The sequence below is a fragment of the Oncorhynchus nerka genome, linkage group LG26 (genome assembly GCF_034236695.1).
Source record: "Oncorhynchus nerka isolate Pitt River linkage group LG26, Oner_Uvic_2.0, whole genome shotgun sequence".
NCBI classification, from domain to species: Eukaryota; Metazoa; Chordata; class Actinopteri; order Salmoniformes; family Salmonidae; genus Oncorhynchus; species Oncorhynchus nerka.
This window is the reverse complement of record NC_088421.1, coordinates 17,027,100-17,054,744: the sequence shown is the minus strand read 5'-3', so window position 1 is coordinate 17,054,744 and position 27,645 is coordinate 17,027,100. Positions and strand designations below refer to the sequence as shown.

The following is a 27,645-nucleotide window of genomic DNA, read 5'->3' as shown; positions in this document are numbered from 1 at the left end:
AATACATAGAAATGTTGTGGGACTATAGTAGATGGAGAATCAATATTTTTTTAGATTGAGTATTTATTCGGTCATTATGTTAGTATATTATGTATGTTTGTAGTAGTGTATTATATGTGGAAATGTGTTCATATTTTAAATTGTATTTTAATGTTTAAAGACTCTTGGAAGATTAGTCCAAATGGGGACTAAAAGAGATCAAAATCAAATCTCCATAGTCATGCACCCTGGAGTTTAGACACAAGCAGCAGAAGTGAAAGAACAGCGGAGGTCACCATAAGGTACCTCTAGATCCTGATGGTTTTGCACAGTGATGGGCAACTGGCAGCCTCCCCCTTTTGTGGAACTCAGTTGGGGTCTGAACTTGATGTTGAAAGTCAGAATAGTAGAACACACACGGTGCAATTTCCAAATTTGGTAGTGCATCAAGTTTTTTTTTCTTGTTACGTCAGTCACTCAATTAGCCCAATTAATCAGCTAACATTTTTTAGATTGGTAAATTAGTCTAGCCAGCTATCTAAACGTGTAGTAATCATGGTCAAATTACCGACAGGGGGTTCCCCATTGATTCAAAAATACAAACATTTCTCTCTACCCTATGGTAAAATTAGTAAAATTGCAGGAACTGTGTTATAAAATTGTTACATCTTCTCCCTGCCCCATAGCAATATGTTTTATTCGTATGGTGGGGTGCCCAACAAAATTCCCCAATTGACTAGGGCTGGCTCTGATTGCACGTGTACACCCGCAAGCCACGAGTTCAGATTTTTTTGTGGCCCCCACCCCCATCAAAGTTGCCCATCTCTGGTTTTTCACATACAGGATATAAATACTCCATACTAATTGCACCGCAAATGATAGCTCACTGGAGAAGTGCATGCTTCTTCCAGGCTGTGTGGCTTGTACAGTAAATAGGATTGGTTAAGATGGCATAGCAGATGGACACCGGCTTATTTGAGTGTGTGTGACGTGGAGTGGACACAGGAACCCGTGTGTGAACAGTGTTGGGACACCTGAGGATAAGAGGCCATTCTGTATAGATGGACAATTCTCAATGACCACAAGACAAGTAGAAGCCAATACTTTCATCTTTATTAGTAATCTTGTTCTCTTTTTAAATAAATTTATTTGTAAAATCTCAAAACGAAACACTGAACAGGAGTGTTAAAGCCTGTCTTAATTTAAAACGATACACAACAAAACATAAACGCACATTAACTCTTTTCTGTGTCTTGTAAACAACCCCCCACCACTCCACAGTTTGATAAGATTTGGCATGTCCTTTTTCTCAATACATATGCCTTCAGCTCTTTGTATCATTAACATTTTTATTATTGCAGTTCGGACTATAAAAAAGACAATCTGCAAAAAAAATAATCTTAAAATGAGAGAAAAAAAACTAAGCATTAGTGCCAATGTTCTTGAACACACAGTCAGCAGTATACCAATGCACTCAAAACAGATTTATAGACCTTCTGTAAGCAGCCTCGCACACTAATCATGACAGGCAGTAACATGCACACTACATTATCCTCACATTCACACACAGGGGTTTATCACTTGGTCTCCTTCTCACTCACACACACACAGAGTATTCCAAACACAGTATCCCACTCTCTGAGAAATGCAATGTTCCCTCATACTGCCAGAGTTTCAACAATTATCATAGTAACAGTAACAAACGTGATTGAGAGAAAAACAACAGTAGGAGGTCAGCATTTGAAAGGAACAATTACATTTCAGTATTCCAATGTTCAAAATAAAAACAACCATACAAAACAGAAACTAACATACACAATAAGATAGTTGTCATCAATCAGAGCGGTGTGTTTGCACATGTTTTGATTCAGTCTCCATAAGGGGCATGAATGGAAACTGCAGGTTGTCCTGCATCACATAGTTTTCCTATATGATGCGAGTAATGCTGTTACAGTGCCCATCTGTCCAAAGGCTAGTTTGTATTTGGTGTGTGCATGTCCATGTAAGTCTGTCATCAAATCACCTACTAAGCACAATGCAATCCAGCCAGTCTCTCAGACCGACAGACTAATTTTTCAGGTTCAAGTCTAGCAGTTGAAATCTTCATCTGTGGAAAAAGGCCTTACACGTCTAACAGTCCCTGCATTTGTTTATAGAATAGCTTAAGTCTGGCCATGAGAATGTGTGTAAGCATGTCTCACATTTCTGCTTGTGTGTTTACGTGGTTATATTTAGTCATTTATATATGTATGTGTGTGTTTACGTGGTTATATTTAGTCAGTTATATGTGTATGCGTGTGTTTACGTGGTTATATTTAGTCATTTATATATATATGTATTTGTGTTTCCCAGTGTATGTTGTGTCTCTAAATATATACTTATGTGAAGGTGTGTCAGATGGAGTCAGCCACTCCTCCCAGCAGGTCACCAGGCAACAGGGCAGCTGGGCTGCCCATTTGCTGCCTGTCCTCCATTTGGGGTGCACCCCACAAGCTGCTGCTGGAGTAACCTGGGGTCACACCACCCCAGAGCCCAGACCTCCTGCCTCTACCCGTCCCACCCCACCCCCTACCCCCTTCCCAGCCCCGTTGGCGCTCCACTGAGCAAAAATACCAAGCCCAGGACCTTGGGCTGAGGTGGCCTCTGGAGAGCTGCCCGTACCATCCAAACTTTGCCAGCCGGAGCTGGAAGGCCCCACACTACCCAGAACCCCTCCTCCACCGCTGTTTCCACCCAAATTGTTTCCTGCTCCAATTGCTGCTCGTTCACTCCCCGGGGAGCCCCCTCCGCTGTTGCACACCACTGTGTGCGTTCCTGACGAGCCCTGGGCCGCCCCTGCCCCTGGGCTGGCCCCCTCCACACCTCCAACCTGGGAATGTGCAAAATAGCGAGCCACTTCCTCCTCACTCACAAACTCTGCCAGGATTGTGGTGTTCCCCAGAACACACCTGGAGAAAACAAAATATATCAGTGTCCTTTAGTAAAACAGGTGAAGTAGTAGAAATTGTACTAACTGAATGGCCATCAGGCTCCAATTCAGCATTAAAGGTAAAATAAAAAATAAAATAAAAAACATTCTGCATGGAGCTAACATTAGGGCGAATTTGTAAATATTTAATTACAGGCATTTAGCATTACACTAGGCAGCAGCACAGCGTTTGTTAGTATGTAGAGGGGTAGTAGCCTACATGTGCAGTGCACCCTGGGCCTTGGCTGCTTCCTGACGTGTGCTGTAACGAATCAGGGCGCTGCCCTGGGTCAGGCCGAGGTGAAAGGTCAGCAGGGGGCCATGCTGCATACAGATAGTCCGTAGCGTGGAACCGTCAATCTGTAGGAGAACAAAAAATGTAGTGGGATACCAGTGTGTCTGGTGGGGAAGTGTGAGACTGTAAAAGGGTAGGCAGTGGAATTAAACATTTCCCCATTCTGTTTTTCCCTTAGCAGCCCTTTCATGCCAACTTCATTCATGCAATCCTTAATTGATTAAATGGATCAGCCAACTTCACAATCCAATTACACTTGGGTCACGCATGACACCGGCTCATTTGCATAGGATACACTGAAGGAGAATGCTGATGAACAAGAAATTCACACCCACCTCTCTCTCAATGGCCATTTTATTTAATAGCTGTGATAAATTCCACTTCGATGATGGGTCAGAAAACATAAAATTCAAAATCACCCACAACATAATCCATAGGCCCCCCCCATCCTTCTGCTCATTCCCTCCCTGCTCATAGGTGCTAGTGCTAACATCTTTATCAATTCTCTCCATCTGTACCTGAGGGGTGAGATTGCTGAGCAGTAGCCAGCAGCTGCCTCTGGAGGCCACACCATCATTCCACGCTGAGCCTACGGAGGAGAGAAAGAGGGCAGTCAGAAACAAAGGGTAGTCTTTCAATATTTTTCTGTTGTAAAGCCAGTATCTAATAAATATCTTACTACAATGAGTTCTGAAAACCCAACAGCTATAAATGGTTTTGTATCAAGTTAGCCAGGAAACAGTTAAAATCACTACAGGGTTGATCCAGATATATAATATTACCTGTCCCAAATCTTGAATCTTGACTGCCCCCGCCCTCTCCCCAGCCCCTGGTCAAACGCGGGGCTCCGCTGCCCCATAGGGATGTCGAGGCCAGTTTCTGACTGGTCAGTCCAGGAGGGGGGCGTGGCAGCTGGGAACTGATGCGACTGGTCTTCCACGGCTTATTGTGTCCAATGGGCTCTGGGGGCCAGCTGGGTTTGTAGTCAGAGTACTTTGCTGAGGAAACAAGCACAACTTTCAACAGACCAAAATAGATGACAAAGGAAACAGCGAATTTCAATATATCATCAATTTACAGAGCTTTGGTTAGCAGCTCATTCTCTCAAATATTAGACCTTAAAGCTGTTCATATATTAGAGAATATCAATACCTGTGCTGTGTGCATTGCCAAGGGGGTTGTCTGAGGCACTGTAGGGCCAGGCACCTGGTGAAGGCAGCAAGGTGTTGAGGGAGGGGTTTGGCCCTGCAACAGAGAGAAGGGAAACATAGCTCATTTCAATCCATTTACAGAGCTTTGGTTAGCAGCTCAGTCTCAACTATTGGACTAGACCTTAAAGTTGTTCATATCAGAGAATGACGCTACCTGTGCTGTTGCATCCCCAGTTGTGGGGATGCGAACTCCCTCGCTGCTCATGTATGCCAGTTAGGCTCTACACCCCTTTTAAAGCAGATTAATGTGCTTCATTTGAAGAAGTTATTTGGCCACTTTAGTTGTGATACAAACCTTATTAAAACATTTTCACAAGTGATCATTTACAAGTGGTAGGCTAACATTGTCACTAGGGTTGCACATTTTGGGGAATATATACAAATGAATATTAATACCATTTAAACGTGTCATGACGTGGCCCTTTCTGGGTATAGTGGCATCCCTCTCTTTCGCTCTCCTACAGACATGTTCTGTTATCTCATGTCGTAAATTCGAGGAGACTCTCCTGTTCATGCAGTATATAGAGAGTTTCACAGTAGAACAAAGTAATTTCTTCTACATCACAGAAAAATATCCATGTTTTGGAGAATGCGTAAACAGTCGGTGGAGAAGCCAGCTACGACCCGGTCTGTTTTGTTTCATGTTTGTGACCTCATGAAAGACAATACAGCCACATTACCATAACTCTGTTTATACATTATAAACAGAGTTATTATTGTATAAAATGAATGAGTAAAGATTAAACCATTTGTGAAATGATGGAATGCTATGTTAAACCCTTAATGTGAGAGAATTGTATTCCCTTTAAAAAGTTTAACTAAGTCATTGGCCCGCCCCCATGAGCAGACATGATCTGGCTCATGGGACAGCCCTTTTCTACTGTTACGAATAAAACCCCCACCTGAAGAAATCATTTTCAGACCCTGCCTCCCGCAGTCAGCTGAGGGGGCAAAGGTTTGAGTAGAGACCACAAAAAAACTCAGTTTAAACTAAGGTTGTAATGGTTGTTGAATTTCTAACCATACCACGTGGAGCATTGACTATGCGGCAGGAAATGGTTCAACTCTGAGACTATCGATCCTGACAGAATAAGAGCAACAGCCGAAACATCTCATCTATAAGAACATTTCTGGATGGTATCCACGAAAGACTTCCCAACAGAAGGACTGACGATTCCAACAGAGATCACAACGACACACTGAGAGTAAATATATATTGATTGCAATTATTCCCAAATGAGTGTGTTCATGGGCAAAGGATTAGCATTTCAATTAATATAATTATCAACTGTGTAGTGACTTTGTCTTTACCGCACTTCAGTCCACACCCAGTAGCCACTACTATTAATTACAGAGAATTGATTTGATAAAATAACAGTTTTCAATCTAATGATGCCAAAGACGTGACATGTGTTTTTTGCATTGGATATATTTACCATATAATATGGAGACAGAAACAAACCTTACCATTAGCAGACAATTGTAAATGATTAAATCCTTTCAATAGAATTACAAATGTTTTAGTTACGAATTTAAGTTGAATTCAATGAATTGACTCTTCACGTGGGATGTTTTCACTGAACAACAAAAGAAAGGGAATATTGAATGATCCCCAATGATCCATCGCATCTCCCAAAAACTTTTTCAACATTGATAGTCTAGAAACTAAAGCTTTGGTTGTCTTCCATGTCTTCTTCCCAGACCTCCTCAATGTCCACCTCTTGAACAGACTGAGGCCTCATCTTCACTGTCACTTTCCAACCTTGAGGATGGCTCATTGTCAGGTTCAAAAAGCCTCAAATTTGCCCAGATGGCCACCAATTTTTCAACCATTGTATTGGTTAGCCTGTTGAGTACTTTGGTGTGTATGTTCCCAAACAAGGACCAGTTGCGCTCTGAGGAGGCTAATATTAGTAAGATTTGGAGGATGGTGGAGGCAACAGGGGAAAAAGCCTCAGATCCACAAAGTCCCTTCCACCAGGTGGCTGATGAAATATGTTGGCACAACTGCCATATTGAATCTCCATCCCAAAGCCCTTGCTTGGAAGTGTACTTCGTCAGACTGCCAAGAACCTTTCCCTCATCTAGGCCACAGTGGCGAGACACGGTAGTGATGACACCATAGGCCTTGTTGATCTCTGCACCAGACCGGATGCTCTTGCCAGCATACTTGGGCTCCAACATGTACGCTGCGGCGTGTATGGGCTTCTGGCAGAAGTCTTCACACTTTTGATGCATTTCAGAACTGCAGTTTCCTCTGCTTGGAGAAACAGTGAAATGGGCAGGGCAGTACCTATTTTCTGCCCTAGAGAGGTGTATGCTAGGCGAAGTACATTCAGAAATCTCTTCCAATACACATTGCCTGTGAGCATCAGAGGTGAACCAGTTGCATACACAGCTCGAGCAAGACATTAATCAGCATTTCTCTGACTACGTTCCTCCATTGAGTCAAAAACAACTTCTGATTCCAGGAGGACCATGAGCTGTTGCTATCATTAAGATGTCTGATTTGTCATTTTCACCTCGAATAGAAGTAGAGGTACTTTTGTCAGAGGTTGCTTGTTGTGAACAGTGAGGGAACTTTATGCACTTGGCCAAATGATTCTTAATCTGTTGCATTCTTCACATATGATTTGGCACAGTACTTGCAAATGTACACAGCCTTTCCTTCTACATTAGCTGCTGTGAAATGTCTCAACACATCAGATAGTGCCCATGGCATTTTCCTGTAAAAGTTTAAAAAAAAAAAAAGTTTTTTTAAAAGAGTAAATAAAAACAAATACAATTCCATGTACAGATAAATAGTTAAGCAGTTAGATTAAACAACTCCTTTGTAAGATAAATGGTTTAAAATGAAACATATATGGAAACAGGTGAATTAACCCTCCCCAGTTAACAGGCTCAAGCAAACTAAAACCCACATGGAAACAAAAACTAACTAGCAGAAATTGCTAACAAGTTAGAAATAATTTAAACACTTTGCTGTAGGCTACTACTTACTAGTTAATAAAAAATAATTTATGTCATAAAATATATCCACCCTACCCAGTACAGTAATGAAAACTTACCAGAAAGCATGTAGTCCTTGGCTCAGACAGTGTAGTAGTGTGGGCTCAACAGCATCTCATTAGTGTGCAAGATCTTGAGAATCAGCTCTACATGTGATGGAAGAATGCACTGTGCATGCAGAGGGTTGCAATTCCATTGAATTGGGGATAGTTTAACCAAAATATGCCACAAGACCTACAATTGCCTTATATGTATCCTACAAAATAAAAAGGTTCACTGTTATAAGCTAACTTTTTTGACGAATGTAAGCAAAATTCCGGGGCTCAACTTCCCATGGAAAATGTCCGGAAATTTACAGAAGCTTTGCAACCCTAATTGTCCCCCCATCAGACTATTCTTGATTTAATCTTATCTTTACATATTCTAAATAACATATATTGGTGAAATTTGTTTTGATTTAGAACGGACCATTGCACCTGTACCAAAACAGGGGCAGCGGGATAAATAAAAAAAATAAAAAAGTAATCTATGCACTTAAATAGCAAATGGAGGATGCTTTTCCCACCAGGCAGTTTGACTGCCCTCGTGACCGCCAGTAATACGGTCACTGCAACAGCCCAAGTTGTGCCAATAGGTTTAATCTCATTCAATACTTATACAGAAGCAGTGATTAAACAGTGAGTACCTGTATTGTCTCGCAGTAACTGGTGGTCAGAGTCACTGAGGCTGGAGGGTCCATGGGAGCCCAGCACACTGCCAGGGGTCATGTACGGGTCCGACTCCGGGTCGGCACTCTGGATGCCTTTCCAGGGCACTCCAGGCTGGAACTCTGTCACCGCAGAAAAAACACAGGGAAGACTACTGAGCCTGGCAATATTGACATTTTTTGCAACTGCAATGTTTCATATGTGCATTTCAAAATTGTGCATTAGGAACTTGGAATACTGAAAGCAGTTTACCTGGGGGCCAGCTGGATGTCCCAGTCACGGTGCCCATCTTGCTTCCAGGGGTACGGTGCCAGTTGTCAGAAGGGCCCTGAGGGGTCATTCCCAACCCATCAACTCCGAGCAACTCATACTGTGAATATGGGGAGCCCTCTCGAACTTTCATGGCCATGGGTAAAGGACCTGCAATAGCACACAAGACAAAAACAGAAATACAAATCATTTGTCAGTTTGACATGGCTTTTCCTTTTATGGCTTTATATAGGTGTGATTATTCATGTAATTAGCAAGACATTGGATTTTAATGACTCACCATTCTTGTGATGGGCTGTATCTGGGGGAGAGGGGGCCGGAGAGTGACCCTCCATCATCCATTTGAAGCGGGACTGCTGCCCCCTCCATCCTTCACCCCCCACCATGGAGCCCAGCTCCAGCCCAGACAGATTGCCTCCGGGAGCAAGACCTGATATAACAGAAAAAACATGGTCAGATGGTTCATTCACTGCAGTCATGAGCAAAGATGGCTGTGTTGATAAAACTTGGGCCAGTGTAATCCCCCTGAAATCGAACATCACGGAATAGCTGCTAGGTGATTTAAATGAAAGACTTTCGTCACGGCAACAGTGATATACGAGCTACTGTTTACACAAATTAGTTGGATATGATTTAGTAATGGTTTGCCTTTGACGTCATACTGAGTAGACTGCTCTAAACTGACAGATTGGACTGAAATGTGTTAGAGAGATAATAACGAAGACCAAACCTAAGCAACTTACCAGAGTACATTGCCTGTGTTTTGGCATGAAGATCTGACAAGGGGCCACCCATACCAGGGTGGGGCATCGAGTCTGCCATCGGCTGTTTTGGTGCCCCTCCAAGAGATGGGGACAGTTTGGAGCTCCCACTGCCTCCGCCTACCACTCCCTGTTGTTGCTGTCTCTGTTGTTGCAGAATAGCCATGATTCTAGCCAGCTATGGAGACATAGGGTAAGAGAAAAGATTGAAAAATATGTACACAAACTCTGCATCAAGAGACTAAAGACAAGCTGGCTAGAAAGCTACTACATACTGAAAGTCTAGCACAAGTATTGCATCTAATATTGAAATTAGTCCGAACTGCATAGTGATAAGGCACTACACTACTATGGGACGTTCAGTACCTGCTGTGGATCAGTCTGCTGGCGTATAGGCTGGGGCAACTTCCTCTGGTTCTGCAGGAGCTGCTGCTGCTGTTGCTGCTGCAGAAGGAGCTGACAAGCCTGGGGGGGGGTTGGCAGGCACAAAGTAGTTTTACTATTCTATTCCACTGAGAGAGCTAGTGTAGTAGCAGTTTTACAGTTGCAATTACTTGATATCCAATCAATACAAGATTATTTGAATTACTGAGCAATTTTGAAAATTGTGATAAACGGTTCAGACGGCCTGAACCACAACATCGAGGCAGAGACTATATTTACCAGGTGGAATTGCTGCACATGAGGGTAAATGTTACTAAGCACGGCAAGTTGCTGTGGCGAGAGCTGAGGTGGGAACACCCCTCCTCCGACACCTACTCCTCCAACACTGCTGCCAGGAGAGGGTATCTGCTTTAGCATGGGACCCGGCACCTGTGACGTGAAAAAAATGTGTATTAGCATTGTGGACACTGGAGAAAGAAAAATGCTCTCTGGATATAGAATGTAGAGATTTGTTAGACAACCTGGCCAATATTCCAAAATGGTAATCTAAAAGACAAGCTAGAAAATATATTGTTATTGACTTTCGGAGCACCTGCTCATACCCAACGTGGAACAACTTTCTAAATAAACATTAATATTCGTGAGGTACAACACAGGCAACGTACCTGCGCAGACATGAATTGATGAGGGACTTGTCCGCGTAACCCTTGGGAGGGGTTCATGGGATGCATCCCAGGCTGGCGCATTCCCCGAGACGGAGGCATCCCACCGCTGCCACCAAATAAACCATGACCACCCATCTGGAACGAAATACAGAAGAGTACAGTTAAAAATAAAAATGATAAAAAGGAACAGTGAGAGCTGATAAAATGAAAATATCTATAAAGTTAGTTGACAAAAAAAGCTAGTTGATGTTAGCTGGCTAGCTACTGATAGGGTCAACATATCTAGCCTCCTCCACCTAGGCCAATCGACAGACCATGCAAACACTGCTTAGCACAGCTTTAAGGACACCTTGAACCGCTTGACAGGAGTATGACTCACTTACCTTGTCACTGTAAGGTCCCATGTCTCCAGGCCCCATGTCTTTGGAACTGGGCATACGGTAGCCTCCACCACCTCTTCCTCCTCTCCGCATTTCACCGCTGTAGTCGTTCATCCCCCTCTTATCTCCTTCCAACTTTTTATCAAGACTCAAGTCCTCGCCCTATTAAAAGAGTAGTAAGCGTCAGTTTTTTACTCAAAGTAAGAGTGATCAAATCGATCTGGTTAACCATTACTACAAACACTTATGTTTTAGCGTTATTTAAAACCTCTTCAGAACATCATCTTGAGAATCTATGATACCTAGCTAGTTCCAGTTGGCCAACGTTAGCTACTAGCCAAGCTAGCATGTAATTACATTCCAAATCATGGTGAGATACTATGTGTATCCACTAATAAGAAACCACATAAATTCATGCCAAAAACTGAAACGCCTCTACTCCTGTGTGTTTGGAGTATGGGAACCGTGCGCACATCTACTGTATGCAGTGCTCATTTCACCCCGGAGGACTTCAATGGCTTAGTATAACCAGTGGAAGGCAGGATTCATAATGAAACCAGGTGTTGTGCCGAGCGTTGTTTGTGAAGCCTGCAAGCTCTATTTCAGGGTTCCCCAACTGGAGGCCTTATTTGGGGCAAGTTCTGTGTGCATTTTTTTTTATTTTTTTATAAATGTCTATGGTTCATTGTTGGACATAAGACTAAAAACACCAATAAATAAGTTAAGTGATTTACATTTTGGAAATCTGTTCCAAGTATTCCTAAGCATAATAAAAAGACGTGATTGTATAAAAATGTAAGCAAGGTTTGAAATGATTGTTTTAGTCAAACATATCGGTTTGGGCTTATCGTGAATCATTTGCAGACTACAAATTATTTGTAATTATCAGCCAGCATTATACCACCCTGCATACCACTGCTGGCTTGCTTCTGAAGCTAAGCAGGGTTGGTCCTGGTCAGTCCCTGGATGGGAGACCAGATACTGCTAGAGGTGGTGATGGAGGGCCAGTAGGAGGCACTCTTTCTTCTGGTCTAAAAAATATCCCCAATGCCCCAGGGCAGTGATTGGGGACACTACCCTGTGTAAGGTGCAGTCTTTCAGATGGGACGTTAAACGGGTGTCCTGCCTCTGAGGTCATTTACGATCCCATGGCACTTATCGTAGGGGGTGTTAACCCCAGTGTCATGGCTAAATTACCAATCTGGCCCTCAAACCATCAAGGTCACCTAACAATCCCCAGTTCACAATTGGCTCATTCCTCCCCACTAACTATTCCCCAGGTCGTTGCTGTAAATGAGACTGTGTTCAGTCAATTTACCTGGTAAAATAATAAATAAAAGAAATATGTTCCAGACCGTCCTGCGGCTAAATCTAGTTGACCACTGCTGCTCGATTTCCTACAGGTACATCGAGTGTCAGCAGTGATGAGATAAACCGTGTCAATGTGGATTTACCGCACTATAAATCACTATTGGATTAGCATGCAGACTCTCCCTCTCCTTGGCTCTTTGGTAGCTAACTCAGCCGTACAGTGTTAAGTCTCCACTCCCTTTACTTTATATCTCCTGGCTTTTTTTTGTGTGGGTTCCTCCCTGTGCTAGACTAGTTGTTCTCTGGCTTACTACTTAGCCATGTCGACAGTGGTGATTGGCTAGCTAGCAGGCTAACATAAAATTATCTGGCTTGCTAAGGTAACTGGTTTGAAGGCATTATGCATTTCCAAAATTATGGTTTACTTTAATGTAGCTGTAAGCTAGGTGTTGACAGCAACTGGCTGACTCGAGCAGTGCTAACCAATGGTCCCTCTAAACTGTGTGCATGCCACACAGCTCCCTGGGACTGCCACACAGGAATATTAACCCACAGAGAGATGCACAAGATTGAGCTTCACTGCTCTAGAAAGTTCAGTGGTCACCATCCGGTCAATCATGATCGACTAGTTGATCGTAAAGGGATTCCAAACGATAAAGCAATGTGTTCCTATTTTTACCACTGTTGGCAGTAGGCACACCCAATTCAACTGCCCTGTGCACCAGCTAGGTGAACTGTTGCCATTTTGAACCATTTCATGTGTCTTCAGGCACAATCTCTGCCTTCCCGGTGGGCCCAGAGACCAAAGTGCACTTTACGTCTACCACTGGCCAATCGGATGGCTCAGATGACCATGTTTGCAGTAACGTAGCCGGCATAAAAGGAAGCTACAGCAAAGTTGATACTACGAGTTTTCAAAACCATGACCAGAGAGACCCAAAGAATACAGCAAAGAGTTTATGAGAGGGTTCAAGTTTAACTCAGCGCTGTCAACACTTAGAAGCCATGAAATGAGAGTTCATCCAATTTCCACTCAGTGCTACAACATGCACTGCAGCAGTAATGAATGAGTAGGGAAGTAGCTATCGAGAGCTGCGTTCTTATTAGCGGCTTGGGTTGTTTTAAAAGATTAATATTTCCCTTTCTCTGTTCATAGGAGTAACATGTATTTGTGCAATAATGCGGTGGAATTCGGGTTTTGCAATCAGCTGGAAGACTGTGTCCCTTTTTGGTCAGTGGAGGAAAGGGAGACCGAAGGGATGTTAAGAGGCAGTCTCTGTATGCTGCTCCTCCCTCCGCTGAGACTGAACATCAGATGCCGGCCCCATGAGAACAGTAAACTAAAAAGCAAACTATTTAAATGTGTGCTCACGCAGCCATGTCTCACAAGTAATACAACAATGGATCTATTACCAGTGTGATCGTATAGCCTACCTCAAACTTTGAAATATATATATATATATATATTTTTTTTTAATGGCCCGAACAAAAATGCATTGGCAGGGCAACTCAAGCAAAGCTAATATGTGGTGATAACGTATTGGGCCTATAGCTTACTGCACAAACCTGATCACTACAGTACTGTTTTCAACTGGTTAATGTTGCATAGGTTGATTTAAGTAGGTAAAAAAATTAGCGGTAGATCTCAGCTTATACTTTGACTCAAAAAAGGTTGGTGAACACTGTTCTAGAGTTTCTTGTTAACACCATCAACGTATTCCTTTACTGTGGCAATTATGATCAAATCAATACAATATGAGCCACTTTCAATGTAACATACCAAAACAAAAAATATGCAATAAATATTAATGTAAGCAGAACACATTGGAGTAGAATTCTATTGCATTGACACTCACTAGTCAGCCCGTACGCTACACAGCCCGGGACGGCATAAACATATCAGAGCTGCAGTAGTTCTATATGCAAATGGTCTGTTGCCATATATGGATCTGTGCCATTTACTTTGAACTGGACTGTGTTTACAGCATGAGCAGTCATGAGCAGATAGGGTTGGTTTGAGATCAAAGCGAGAGCTGCATGTTTTTTATTAAACCTTTATTTTACAAGGTAGGCTAGTTGAGAACAAGTTCTCATTTACAACTGCGACCTGGCCAAGAAAGCAAAGCGACAACAGAGTTACACATGGAATAAACAAGCATCCAGTCAATAATACAATCGAGTTCAAGTCTATATAAAGTGTGTGCAAATGAGGTAAGGGAGGTAGGCAATAAACTGGCCATAGTGGCAAAATAATTACAATTTAGCAATTAAACATGAGTGATAGATGTGCAAGTAGAAATACTGGGGTGCAAAGGAGCAAATAAATAAATAACAGTATGGGGATGAGGTAGTTGGATGGGATATTTACAGATGGGCTATGTACAGGTGCAAATATCTGTGAGCTGCTCTGACAGCTGGTGCTTAAAATTAGTGAGGGAAATATGAGTCTCCAGCTTCAGTGATTTTTGCAATTCATTCCAGGAAAGGTAGCCAAATGAGGAATTGGCTTTGGGGGTGACCAGTGAAATATACCTGCTGGAGCGCTTGGGTGCTGCTATGGTGACCAGTGAGCTGAGATAAGGCGGGGCTTTACCTAGCATAGACGTATAGATGACCTGGAGCCAGTGGGTTTGGCGATGAATATGAAGCGAGGGCATGTCACCAAGAGCATACAGGTCGCATTGGTGGGTAGTAAATGGGGCTCTGGTGACAAAACGGATGGCACTGTGATAAACTGCATCCAGTTTGCTGAGTAGAGTGTTGGTGGGTATTTTGTAAATGACATCGCCGAAGTCGAGGATCGGTAGGATAGTCAGTTTTACGAGGGTATGTTTGACAGCATTAGTGAAGTAGGCTTTGTTGCGAAATAGGAAGCCGATTCTAGATGTAATTTGGATTGGAGATGCTTAATGTGACCTCTTTGAACCACCCCTCCCGGATCCGGGATAATTGTCATCAGCAACGCTGAATTGCATAGCGCAACAGTCAAATAATATTACTAGAAAATATTCATATTCATGAAAAAACAAGTGCGATATAGGAAAACACAGCTTAGCCTTTTGTTAATCACCCAGTCGTCTCAAATTTTGAAATTATGCTTTACAGCAAAAGCAATCCAAGCGTTTGTGTAAGTTTATCGATAGCATCAGGAAGCTTGGTCACGAAAATCAGAAAAGCAATCAAATGAACCGTTTACCTTTGATGATCTTCGGATTTTTTCACTCACGAGACTCCCAGTTACACAGCAAATGTTCCTTTTGCTCCATAAAGATTATTTTTATACCCAAAATACCGACGTTTGTTTGTCGCGTTATGTTCAGAAATCCACAGGAAAGAGCAGTCACGACAACGCAGACGGAAATTCCAAATAGTCTTCATGTCCACATAAACATGTCAAACGTTTTTTTATAATCATTCCTCAGGTAGTTTAAAAAAAAAATATATATATATATATATATATTCGATAATATATCAACAGAGTGTGTAGCTTTTTCCATAACAGCGGGAGGAACAATGGCCGTCTTACTCAATTTGCGCACCAACTCACTCCGAGAGCCCCCACCTGTGCACTTACGCAATGTGATCCTTCACGCTCAGTTTTCAAAATAAAAGCCTGAAACTGTGTCTAAAGACTGTTGACACCTTAGGGAGAGAAAAAGGAATCTTGATATCCCTTTAAATGCACAATAGGGATGCATAAGAACAGAGAGATTTCAAAAACAGGGGCACTTCCTGATCGGATTTTCCTCAGGTTTTAGCCTGCAATATCAGTTCTGTTTAACTCAGACAAGATTTTGACAGTTTTGGAAACTTTAGAGTGTTTTCTATCCTAATCTGTAAATTATCTGCATATTCTAGCATCTGGTCCTGAGAAATAGGCCGTTTACTTTGGGAACTTTATTTTTCCAAACGTAAAAATAGTGCCCCCTAGCTTCAAGAGGTTAATGTGAGTTTAGTCTAACCAGACACCTAGATATTTGTAGTTGTCCACATATTCTAAGTCAGAACCGTCCACAGTTGTGACGCTGGACAGGCGGGCATTTAGTTTAACTTGCATTTAACTTGCATTTAAGAGCAGTTAGAGGCCACGGAAGGAGAATTGTACGGCATTGAAGCTTGTCTGGAGGTTAGTTAACACAGTGTCCAAAGAAGGGCCAGAAATATACAGAATGGTGTCGTCTGCATAGAGGTGGATCAGAGAATCACCAGCAGCAAGAGCGACATCATTGATGTATACAGAGAAAAGAGTAGGCCCGAGAATTTAACCCTGTGGCACCCCCATAGACTGCCAGAGGTCCGGACAACAGGGCTTCCGATTTGACACACTGAACTCTGAGAAGTAGTTGGTGAACCAGGTGAGGCAGTCATTTGAGAAGCCAAGTCTGTCGAGTCTACCGATAAGAATGTGGTGATTGACAAAGTCCAAAGCCACCATAATTTGCAAATACATTCATTCAAAATCCTACAATGTGAATTTCTGGATTTTTTTTTCATAGTTGAAGTGTACCTATGATGAAAATTACAAGCATCTCATCTTTTTAAGTGGGAGAACTTGCACAATTGGTGGCTGACTAAATACTTTTTTGCCCCACTGTATGTAGCAGGCTAGTAATAGGGATTGCAACAATTTTGGGGGATAATTTTAGAGGGTCCAGATTGTCTAGCCTGGCTGATTTGTAGGGGGACCAGATTTTGCAACTCTTTCAGAACATCAGCTATCTGGATTTGGGTGATGGAGAAATGGGGGAGGCTTGGGCAAGTTGCTGTGGGTGGTGCAGAGGTGTTGACCAGGGTAGGGGTGGCCAGGTGGAAAGCATGGCCAACCGTAGAAAATTGCTTATTGAAATTATCAATTATTGTGGATTTACCGGTGGTGACAGTGTTTCCTAGCCTCAATGCAGTGGGCCGCTGGGAGGAGGTGCTCTTATTCACCATGGACTTTACAGGTGTTCCAGAATTTTTTGGAGTATGTGCTGCAGGACGCAGATTTCTGTTTGAAAAAGCTAGCCTTTACTTTCCTAACTGCCTGTGTATATTGGTTCCTAACTTCCCTGAAAAGTTGCATATCGCGGGGGATATTTGATGCTAATGCCGTACGCCACAGGATGTTTTCGTGCTGGTCAAGGTCAGTCAGGTCTGGAGTGAACCACAGGCTATATCTGTTCCTGGTTCTACATTTTTTGAATGGGGCATGCTTATTTAAGATTGTGAGGAAAGCACTTTTAAAAGAATTACCAGGCATCTTCTACTGACGGAATGAGGTCAATATCCTTCCAGGATACCCGGGCCAGGACGATTAGAAAGTCCTGCTCGCTGAAGTGTTTTCAGGAGCGTTTAACAGTGATGAGGGGTGGTCGTTTGAACGCAGGTTGCACAAGCAACGAGGCAGTGATCGCTGAGATTCTGGTTGAAGACAGCAGAGGTGTATTTAGAGGGCAGGTTGGTAAGGAATTTATCTAGGAGGGTGCCTGTGTTTACAGATTTGGGGTTGTACCTGGTAGGTTCATTGATAATTTTTGTGAGATTGAGGGCATCAAGCTTAGGTTGTAGGATGGCCGGGGTGTTAAGCATGTCCCAGTTTAGGTCACCTAACGACACAAACTCTGAAGATAGCTGGTGGGCAATCAATTCACATATGTTGTCCAGGGCACAGCTGGGATCAGTAGGTGGTCTATACCAAGCGGCAACAGTGAGAGACTCGTTTCTGGAAAGGTGAATTTAAAAAAAGTAGAAGCTCAAATTGTTTGGGCACAGACCTGGATAGTAAGACAGAACTCTGCAGGCTAACTCAGCCCCCTTTGGCAGTTCTATCTTGTCAGAAAATGTTATAGTTAGGGATGGAAATTTCAGGGTTTTTGGTGGCCTTCCTAAACCAGGATTCAACTAGGACATCCGGGTTGCAGAGTGTGCTAAAGCAGTGATTAAAAAACTTAGGGAGGAGGCTTCTAATGTTAACATGCATGAAACCAAGGCTTTTACGGTTGCAGAAGTTAACAAATGAGGGCCTGAGGAATGGGAGTGGAGCAAGGCACTGCAGGGCCTGGATTAACCTCTACATCACCAGAGGAGAAGTAGAATAAGGGTACTCATGTAGTCAAGTGCACATTTTTGTTTATCTATATTTTTTTATCCTTTATTTAATTAGGCAAGTCAGTTAAGAACAAATTCTTATTTACAATGATGGCCTACCCCGGCCAAACACCCCTATGGGACTCCCAATCATGGCTGAAATTGATGCAGCCTAGATTCAAACCAGGGACTGTAGTGAAGCCTTGTGCACTGAGATGAAGTGCCTTAGACCGCTGCGCCACTCGGAAGCTCCTTTGCTAGTTAGTAAGTTATTAGCTCAGTTATAGATAATTTGTAGTCAGTAATAGGCGAGTGATTGCTTCCTACAAAAGCACAAAACATGTACATTTCTAGACACCTTTAAAAGACTAGTCGGGTAAAGAGCTTATTTGTTTTAAAGAGGCAGTGTTGCATTTCGAGACAGGCTTGAATAAAGCTATGTAGCATATAGGCAGAGGGCTTGCATTATAGGGAATAGACTGGCTTGCCGGGTCCTCCAATATATGTCACATCCCGCAAATATTCTTTCTGGCATTCTGATCAGTTTTATGTAATAACTCGAAAAATTGAAAAGTGAGGTGCACCTTTGTATTGGGACTTTTGATGAGTATTCTAATGCAAATCCATATTTTACATGTGGTTAAGTTTATGCTACCTACCCTTCAACAGAAAATGCATCGTCACCATCCTTTCTTCCGAGACATAATTAATAGGGCTTACCATGAGTGCCATATTTTGGAATTGTCGTGTCATTGGGTTCATCCAGTTTTCTCCACCTCCACCCTTTAGGGAACAAACAGAAACATGCAATGTAGCTAAACATAATCCCTCAATCAGAAAGATGTCCTTTCATAGTTCCACAGCTTAGGATATAAAAACAAAATTGAGCAAGCAGATCCTAACCACAAAAATACCTTGATGTTGCCTCTCTTTCCCCCGGGGCCTTGCCCCCAGCCACCAGAGTTGTAGTTGCTGCTGGTCTGTGAGCCTGTGGTGTTCCAAACTCCACCAACGTCCTCCTCCTCATCCCAACTGGAGTGTCGAGAGGCTGGAACTGGGCCCTCTCCTTTGCCCCAGCTCTCTTGCACCGACTTTGAACCTATGGGACATGCAAAAATTGGTCATGCAATGTCCTGAGGAGTAACACATTTGCTTTACAATGAAAGCTCCTTGAAGTGTCTTACCAGATTTAGATGAGGGGTTTCCCCAACCAGCAGTTTTGCTTGAGTTATCTGGGTCTCCCCAGCCAGATGGTGCATCAGAAGTCTGCCCCCAGGAAGCAGTGCCATTATCCACAGATTGTCCAACGAGGTTGCCACCCCCTCCCCACATACCTGGGCCTGGTAATAAAGAGAATATCAGATTAAAGAATCTGCCAGAAATGCCAGTTGTTGGCCTTCGAAGGAATAAATCGGTCATAGCTTACCCATTCCAGGTGCATTGCCAGGGTTTGAGTCCCGGTTAGCTGGGATCGCAGGCTGTCTCCTTGATGGTGGCTGTTGTACGGATGTAGGTGGACCCTGTTGAGTTTGGCCTTGAAGTGGTGGTGGCTGACCAGAGGGGGCACTGTTTTTATCCCACAGGTTCACATTCTTGCTGTTGTAGCAGGTGGGATCGCCCCAGGCTGAAGTGCCATCATCAATCTCCATCTTGCGGCTGATGGACTGTGGGGAGGGCTCCTCCCACCCGCCGGGCTCAGGGGCCTCAGCAGGCCCAACAGGGATCTGAGGGATGGGGCCAGCAGTCCAGCCCGAGTTTTGGTTCTGATTCTGGGTGGGAGGACCTCCTGACCTGCCCAAGCCTCCTGGTGGCTGTTGGGTCTGTGATTGGTGTTGCTGTTGATTTGGGGCTTTCAGTGTTGCCGCTTGGCTGTTTGGTATCTGTGGTGAATGCGGCTTCATGCACCAGTCCTGGTGCGGTTTGCCGCCCATGTCACCTCCACTTCCCCAACTCCTCTGTGGGCCTCCCTCATCTATGTTACCCCAAGATCCTTTGTCCGTGTTGCCTTCACCTCTGCCCCTCCCTTCCCCCCAGCCTCCACTGACTGTCTTGGGTTCACGCTGCGCCCAGTTGCCTCCCCCTCTTTGTCCCCATCCACCTCCCTCCCTACCCATCTCTTTCCAACCCCCTGCAGTCCCCTTCTCCTCCTGACCACCTCCCCAGCCACTCTCTCTTCCGCCACCCTGTTCTCCGAAATCTCTCCAGTTACTACCTCCGCCCCCTCTGCGGTCTCTCCCCTCCTGCTCCTCACTGCCCCAGCCTTTGCCATGGCTCTCTGAAGTACTGACATCGCCCCAGGCTCCACTCGTCTTTCCCTGGCTGCCATCAATATCTTTCACTGGCATCCTGGAGGGAGCAGAATTCCGCATGTTGGATGGTGGAGCACAATTTGACTCGTCATCCCAGCCGCCCTTTGAAGGTACAGGGCCAGGACCAGTGATCATAGTAGGCATATGGGCCCCAGCAGATGGATCAGTAGTCATTGTGCTGTTGCTTGCGGGGTAAGTAGATGCCCGACCAGTAGAACTAACAGCTTGAGATGGAAATGCTGGGGAACTGCTTCCCTCATTTTGACTTGCTGCTCCTGTATCCAGGTCCCAGGCAACATTCTGCTGTACCTGGATCTGCCCCCATCCAGTGTTGGACAGCACCCTGGGATCCAGGTCCGACCGGCTGAGCATGCTCTGTAAGGCCACTTCAGGGTTGGGGGGTGGGTTGCTGGAGCGGTGGCGGGAATGCTCATGGTTCCGATTGTGACTCCCAGCTCTGGACCCTCCTCCACTGGAGGATGAGGGGTCTCCACTTCCTCTGCCACCTTGACCTGCCCATTTCCCCACAGCATCAACCCCTTTCTGATTGTCCCAAGCTGTTGTCATAGTAGCAAATGTTGGTGAGGCAGAATCCTGGGATATGCCGCCGCCACCACCACCGCTACCTCCACTGCTGCTGCTGCTGCTCTCGCCTCCACCGCTACTTCCTATTGCCGGGTTGCTGGAACCCCTGACATCTGTCGACCCCTGTGTACCGCCCCAACCCTCCTCTGTAGCCCCATCCCATGCTCCCTGAGATACCACTGGGGTATTTGAGCTAACATCATTTTCCCTGACCCACTCCTCATCTCCTGCCAACCCAGCTTTCTCATCCTCCTGAGCTGCATCTCCCCCTACTCTGTCCCACCCATCAGTCTTAGAGGCACCTGTGTTGAGGTTAGAGGGGGGAGGCAAAGCTCTCCATGAAAAGGAAGAGGTTGTGGAGGAGGATGACGAGGCAGAGAGATGCTCGCTCCCTCCAACAACCCCACTGTCCACAAGGTCTCTGCCTCCTTGATTTGGTCCTTCTCCAAGCTCCGGCCCCAAGCCCCCCCAGTCCCCATGGAGATGTGCTCCATCCCTGGCAGGCATTTCATGGAGTTGGTGCTGATAGCTAGCTTGATTCACAGAGGAGAGTGGATGAGTATGGGTGGTACTGGCAGAGAAGGATGTTGTGATGGATGAGGGCACAGCTTCGGTGGTAGCTGCACCAACCCCTGTTGTTCCATCCTGCACAAGGGCAGGCCAGGCTGAAGGGTTGGCATTAGGGTTGAAGTTGGCACCAGGAATCCCCCTGTTCACACGAAGAGGGCTCTCCTGAGTCCCAGGAAGAAAGGAGACTTTGGAATTGTTGAGCACTGGCGTCTCTGCTGCTGCGGCCACTCCAATTCCAGGCTGACTGGAAGAGCCCCACACGACACCAGACAGGACACATTCAGTGAGTGACGAGGGGGAAGAGTGGGGTGGGGAGGGACTGTCTGAACTCCCAGCTCTTGCTCCTCCTGTCCTCAGATGCTGTTGGGTGCATTTGTCAGTCCGTGAGGCACTGCTGTTGTTGGGGACATCCAGCTCTGCTCCATCGGTACCCACTCTATCCCCACCCACAATGCTGGGCCACTCTTCAAGGTCACTCCCATCCACTATCACCTTCTCCCAGCCCTGAGAAGGGGGCTGGCTGCCAGAGCCCACCCCCCATGTGGAATTTGCATAAGTTGAAGAAGCAGCAACTGAAGATGAGGGTGAGGAGTGGGGGGGTGAAGGAGAAGGTGAACCCAGATTGGGATCTGTAGATAATGAGCAAACATACTTTGGTAACTTAAGGACCATGTTAAGAAGGTTAAAACAGCACGTTAATTACACTTGGACAAATATTAATTTAGCTGCTGACTACAGATCCAAACCACATCCTTTCATTTCAATGTTGACCCACCTGTGGATCCAGATGTGGTTGCATTGGGGGCATCTCCCTGTGAAAGAGGGGGTGCGTCTCCCCTACCGCTGCCTCCCCCCAGCAGCATGCAGGACAGTGGTGGCTGGCCCCTCTTCAGAAGCACTTTGTGGTCCTGCTGGCAGCGGAATCGTGGGGGCACCTCTCTGGGCATATAGCGCTGAGTTCCGGTGGGGGGCTGTCCGTTGGCCACAGCCGCCCGGTTTGCATTGTTCCCACCCGGAGGAACAGCGAACCCAGCTGCAGGGCAGGGGGACGATGGTGGAGTGGGGCCAGGGCTGGGAGACACAGAGCCAGGAGTGGCTAGTGACTGCGTGGAGCTGGCCTTGGTTGATTCTGGCACTTAAGGAAAATGAAACAAATGAACCAAGTCAATAAAGTCAAAGCTGGAATGCATCCTAATCATAATGTTATGTAACATAATATAAACTTGGCCTTTTCCTCTCTCATCGTTATCTTGTTTGATGAAAGGAAGGAGTGTTACAGATGTACAATAGCAGTCAAACGTATGGACACTCCTACTCATTCCAGGGTCGTCCGGATTAGGCAGTCATTGTAAATAAGAATTTGTTCTTAATCGACTTGCCTAGTTAAATAATAATGCATATACAATTAAAATAAAATAAATAAAAAACACTACTAAAGGACACCAATAAGAAGAAGAGACTTGCTTGGGCCAAGAAACACGAGCAATAGACATTAGACCGGTGGAAATCTGTCCTTTGGTCTGGAGTCCAAATGTGAGATTTTTGGTTCCAACTGCCATGGCTTTGTGAGACACAGAGTAGGTGAATGGATGATCTCCACATGCGTAGTTCCCACCGTGCATCATGGTGGTGATGTGATGGTGCTTTGCTGGTGACATTGATTTATTTCAAATTCAAGGCACACTTAACCAGCATGGCTACCACAGCAATACGCAATCACATCTGGTTTGTAGGACTCTTGTTTTTTTTAACAGGACAATGACCCAAAACACACCTCCAGGCTGTGTAAGGGCTATTTGACCAAGACGGAAAGTGATGAAGTGCTGCATCAGATGACCTGGCCTCCACAATCACCTGACCTCAACCCAATTGGGATGGTTTGGGATGAGTTGGACCTCAGACTAAAGGAAAAGCAGCCAACAAGTGCTTAGCATATGGGAAATCCTTCAAGACTGTTGGAAAAGCATTTCAGGTGAAGCTGGTTGAGAATGTCAAGTGTGCAAAGCTGTCAGAGGCGAAAGGTGGCTACTTTGAAGAACCTAAAATATAAATGATATTCTGATTTGTTTAACACTTTGATTACTAAATGATTCCATGAGTTATTTCAGAGTTGACGTCTTGACTATTATTCTACAATTTAGAAAAATAAAAACCCTTGAACGAGTAGGTGTCCAAACTTTTGACTGGTACTGTATATACAGAACAAAAAAATTACCTTTGACTTTTTGTTCAGTCACCTGAAAGTAGAGAAGACAGTCAGTGCCATGAAATAGCCAACACATTATTGTAACGAATGTCAAGTGCTAATACTGCAAGCAACTATGGTGCGCAGGCCAAGTAAATCATTATTGCTGTCACGACTAAAACACAGCCAAAACAGTGTGGCTCTGACTTTCAATGGGCCATGAAACTGGATCAAACACCAGACAATTCTGTTTTTAGGAACATACCAGAGCACTCTGAATTATGTAGGCCTAATTTCCAGATGAAAAGTGGATATTATATACCTTCTGGGAAGCTTCCCTTTTCTTTTTATCCTCTTTCTTCTTTTTCTTGTCTTCCATGAACTGCTGTTCCCTTTCCTGATTCTCCTATCTGGACACATTTAAATGGATGTGGGCATTGACATTTGGCGATAGGCATCAACATCAAGTTACATACATTTGCTGCGACTTGCCTAAAACGTTTTATTAACAGTTTATTAAAATGAACTCTTACACAATTAGTTAATATTGTCAGAACTATAGTATTAAGCAGACAACCTTGGCAACAATCTGTGGTAGCCACCCTGAATTATTAATTTTCAAGCAAACGATTACAACTCCAAACATGTAACACATGCACATCAACAGAGAGGAAATGTAAGACTGGGCAGTACCTGACTGGTAGATAAAAGAACCCGTTAGCTGGTAGAAATATTTAATTGTCACGTAGGTCAAGGCCTAGCGAGCTAATAGAGATGGCGAGAGAGTGAGTGTGTGCAGGATAGAGCGAGCTAGTTGGCTAGATGGGTCAGGTATCACAGGGGTAGCATTTCGTTTTAGTCCCCTGTTTGACTCAGCTTTACAAAAGCGTTCCACTGAAAAAGCTAGTAAGCTGAAAATGTGGGGTCTTTTGAGTGTATGTATGGGAAACGTAAACAAAGCAAGTTTGCGCTATGGGAGGCATTTTGGCAATTTGGACAAGAGCTTTTCCAAATTGCGAAGTAGTAGTCTAGTCTGTAAATACAATTTAAGGACAGCAGTCAAATTAAGCCGCTCAAAATTGTCAGATTAAGAACTAGCTAGCAAGCAATATAATGTTCGTTTTTAACTATAACTATTTATTGACTAGTTAAACTGTTATATGTGGATCTATACGCGGCATTTAATGAAAAACAATTCCCATAATAGCTAACGTTACATTGTGCTAGCTAGTGCCACTTAATACAAATCAGCTAGCAGAAGCTTGCCTGGTGGTATCGCTCTGACGTTTGCCAAGGCCTATTCCAGCCTCGAGCTCGAGTACAGAGTAGCCCCAAACTGAACACCCGGTGGCGTTGGACTTGAAAAAAACGGACGAAACAGACTCCGTGAGAATAAAGTCACGTAACGACACAAACATGTGTTAACATATCTAGCTAAATTGTCAAAATAGTATTGACATTAACCAGCTGCAAGATAGCGCTTTCGTGCGAGCGACTTTGACGTAGTTAACTGCCGCTCAAAAGGTAAAGCCTAGTAGGGAACACGACCTACAGCTGCCGGCTTGCTTAACCATCTCCCAAAGCTAAGCTCCATACATAGTTTTAAAAAAATCCATACATATCGGTCACACATATATACTGTTGATTAGTTGAGTACTCCGTGGTGGTAATCGAAAATAGTTCATAGCAATGTTAATCGAAATGATTGTGTTTCTCAAATTATTCATACACACACACACAAAATACTGTTTCATAGCATGACTTGTCTGTGCAATCAACTGTCGCTTTTGGACTGAAGTGACAAGGCCAAAGAAGCTACGAGAAAACTTCAGTGACGTTCTCTGTAGCTAACTTAGCTGACTGACGTTAGCTGTCGCTTATAACTTAACATGGATAGGAAAAAAAATGGTACACACAATTTACAACATTGTAATGAACAACTTAACGATACATCGTTTTAGTTACTCACCTCAGGAATCAAACATAAAGTACTTTGTGAAATTCTTGCAGACCTATTTAGCTAAAGCTAGTTTAGCAATCTAACGGTAGTTCAAGGCTAAACCAAATAAGAAATAACATCACCAAAAGGCTAAATGTTAACAATCGAGAAATTCAGTTAACGTATATCCTTTCGTACGAATGTAGTTTTCGCTGTAAACTACACATGCATAACCTCTTGGTGGTTGCAAAGCGCTGTGAGGTCGGTTAGTTTACTATCGGCCATTTTGCTTCTCTGTGCAGCTTGTGTTGTTGACCAGAGGGAGGGGGCTGAATGGATATCTGCACTCTGCAGCAAGGGGGCGTATTCTCGCCCAAGCGTGACGTCGTTTACATCCAATTAGCCAGAGTGTTATCAGAGATGACACTTCTCGAGTTTGGTAGAAAAAGCCAAAGCAACAGTACAGGACCATAACTAGACAGTGGAAACTGAACCTCTACCATAAACTCAGTGAACTTACACATTGCAAAACAAAAACTCATCAATAACCTAGTCCGTTCTCATTTTTGGTTTACTGTCAGCACCTGTATGAGATAATAATAAGTATAATCAATGCATTCCTCCTCTTCTCTTCATCATACCTTTTCCAGAACATTATCTATATTATTATTATCTATATCATAAGACTGACCTCAAAATCCCAGCCTCATTTGACTGCTTATTTATACCCTGTTGTTATGTAACATTTCCAGCATGTTGTTGTTTTTCTCTTTTGTTGCCTAGTGGCGTCCGCATGCATCCCAGACGGAACAGTTCGTGAATATATTATGATGACATTTTGTGACGTTTTTGTTTGTTTTGGACTTCGGCATGTTTTTTTTCAGCAGTTCGGGCACACCATTTTTCTCTAGAGGCAAGCGGAAGTTGGTCGATGAAGTCTACGCCCCCTCGTCGGCGATTGGTCAACAGTAGGGATACTTCAATGAAGTGCTGTCTCAAAGAGAAACTAGGCAAGTCACTTGAGAAATACTGCACCAAATATCATAGTCAAATGCAAAATCGCGCGACTAAAATCTCTTTTGCAAAAACGTCAACATTAATGAAAAATGTATTGAGTTATGCGGTGTTCAAAACAACTGGTAACTCGGAAATCTCCTACTTCCGACATCAAGTCCGTTGGAAACAACTGGGAACTCGGAAAATCGATTTGAACGGTCATCCAACTCGGAATTCCATCTCGTGAACTCCGGCCTCTTTCTAGAGCTCCTACTTTTCCAGCCTTAAATTCACTGACGTCATGATTTGACCTAGTATTTTTCCGAGTTCCTAGTTATTTTGACCTCGGCATTATTATACCTCTGCGGTATCACCACGCTTAATCCGAAAATGTGGTTTGAGGCGCCGTAAGGATGGTGTGACGCAATTGTGGAGTCTCCAGAGGCATGCAGAGGTCAAATTGAGTGGATGGTTGATTGGTTGCCAGTCGATGGGGGGCAGTCCTAGATATACACAAACACACTTTCTTTACAACTTCCTTCAAATGCAAAACATGTGTTTGCTCTGACTTCTGCGGAGGCCGCATCGCAGTAAATACTGTATTGTCAATACAGATGATTTATTGACAATGCAGCGCCTTTAATAAGCTCTCGTTTTTTGTCCGAGTTTCCAGTTGTCTTGAAATGAACATTCTAAAGGCCAAAGTTTTTCCTAACCATAAAAGCAGTCATAAGTTTTAGATTTATTTTTAGAAGAACATTCAAAAGCTATTGTATTGTGACTAGTGGCCAAAGGCAAATGTAGGCAAACCCCAACTACTAATATGAATGTATTTGGTTGTTAGAAATGCGCTATACAAATTCCATGTATTATTATGAATTATTCAATCATTTAAAAGATGCTCTGTTAACTAATGAAGGTTGTTTAATGCTGATGTTTAGCATATGTACCGGATGTGAAACGACTAGCTTAGTTGGCGGTGGTGAGCGCTAAATAGCGTTTCAATTTGTGACATCACTTGCTCTGAGACCTTGAAGTAGTTGTTCCCCTTG

At 43.9% G+C, this 27,645-nt stretch overlaps 1 protein-coding gene across 1 annotated transcript; it reads right to left on the bottom strand.

The window, feature by feature from the left end:
• Positions 1-1,070: 1,070 nt before the first annotated feature.
• On the bottom strand, positions 1,071-25,919 carry LOC115110516 (trinucleotide repeat-containing gene 6B protein-like). The gene is given in 22 exon segments (XM_029636241.2): positions 1,071-2,536; positions 2,539-2,927; positions 3,168-3,307; positions 3,761-3,831; positions 4,025-4,240; positions 4,395-4,487; positions 8,148-8,291; positions 8,422-8,589; positions 8,720-8,869; positions 9,183-9,378; positions 9,567-9,665; positions 9,864-10,013; positions 10,250-10,384; positions 10,633-10,791; positions 18,730-18,792; positions 18,924-19,108; positions 19,194-19,349; positions 19,436-22,102; positions 22,249-22,608; positions 23,689-23,710; positions 23,981-24,068; positions 25,628-25,919. Coding segments are annotated over 21 exon segments (5,784 nt in total). The 5' UTR covers positions 24,038-24,068; positions 25,628-25,919; the 3' UTR covers positions 1,071-2,372.
• Between the last annotated feature and the right edge of the window lie 1,726 nt (positions 25,920-27,645).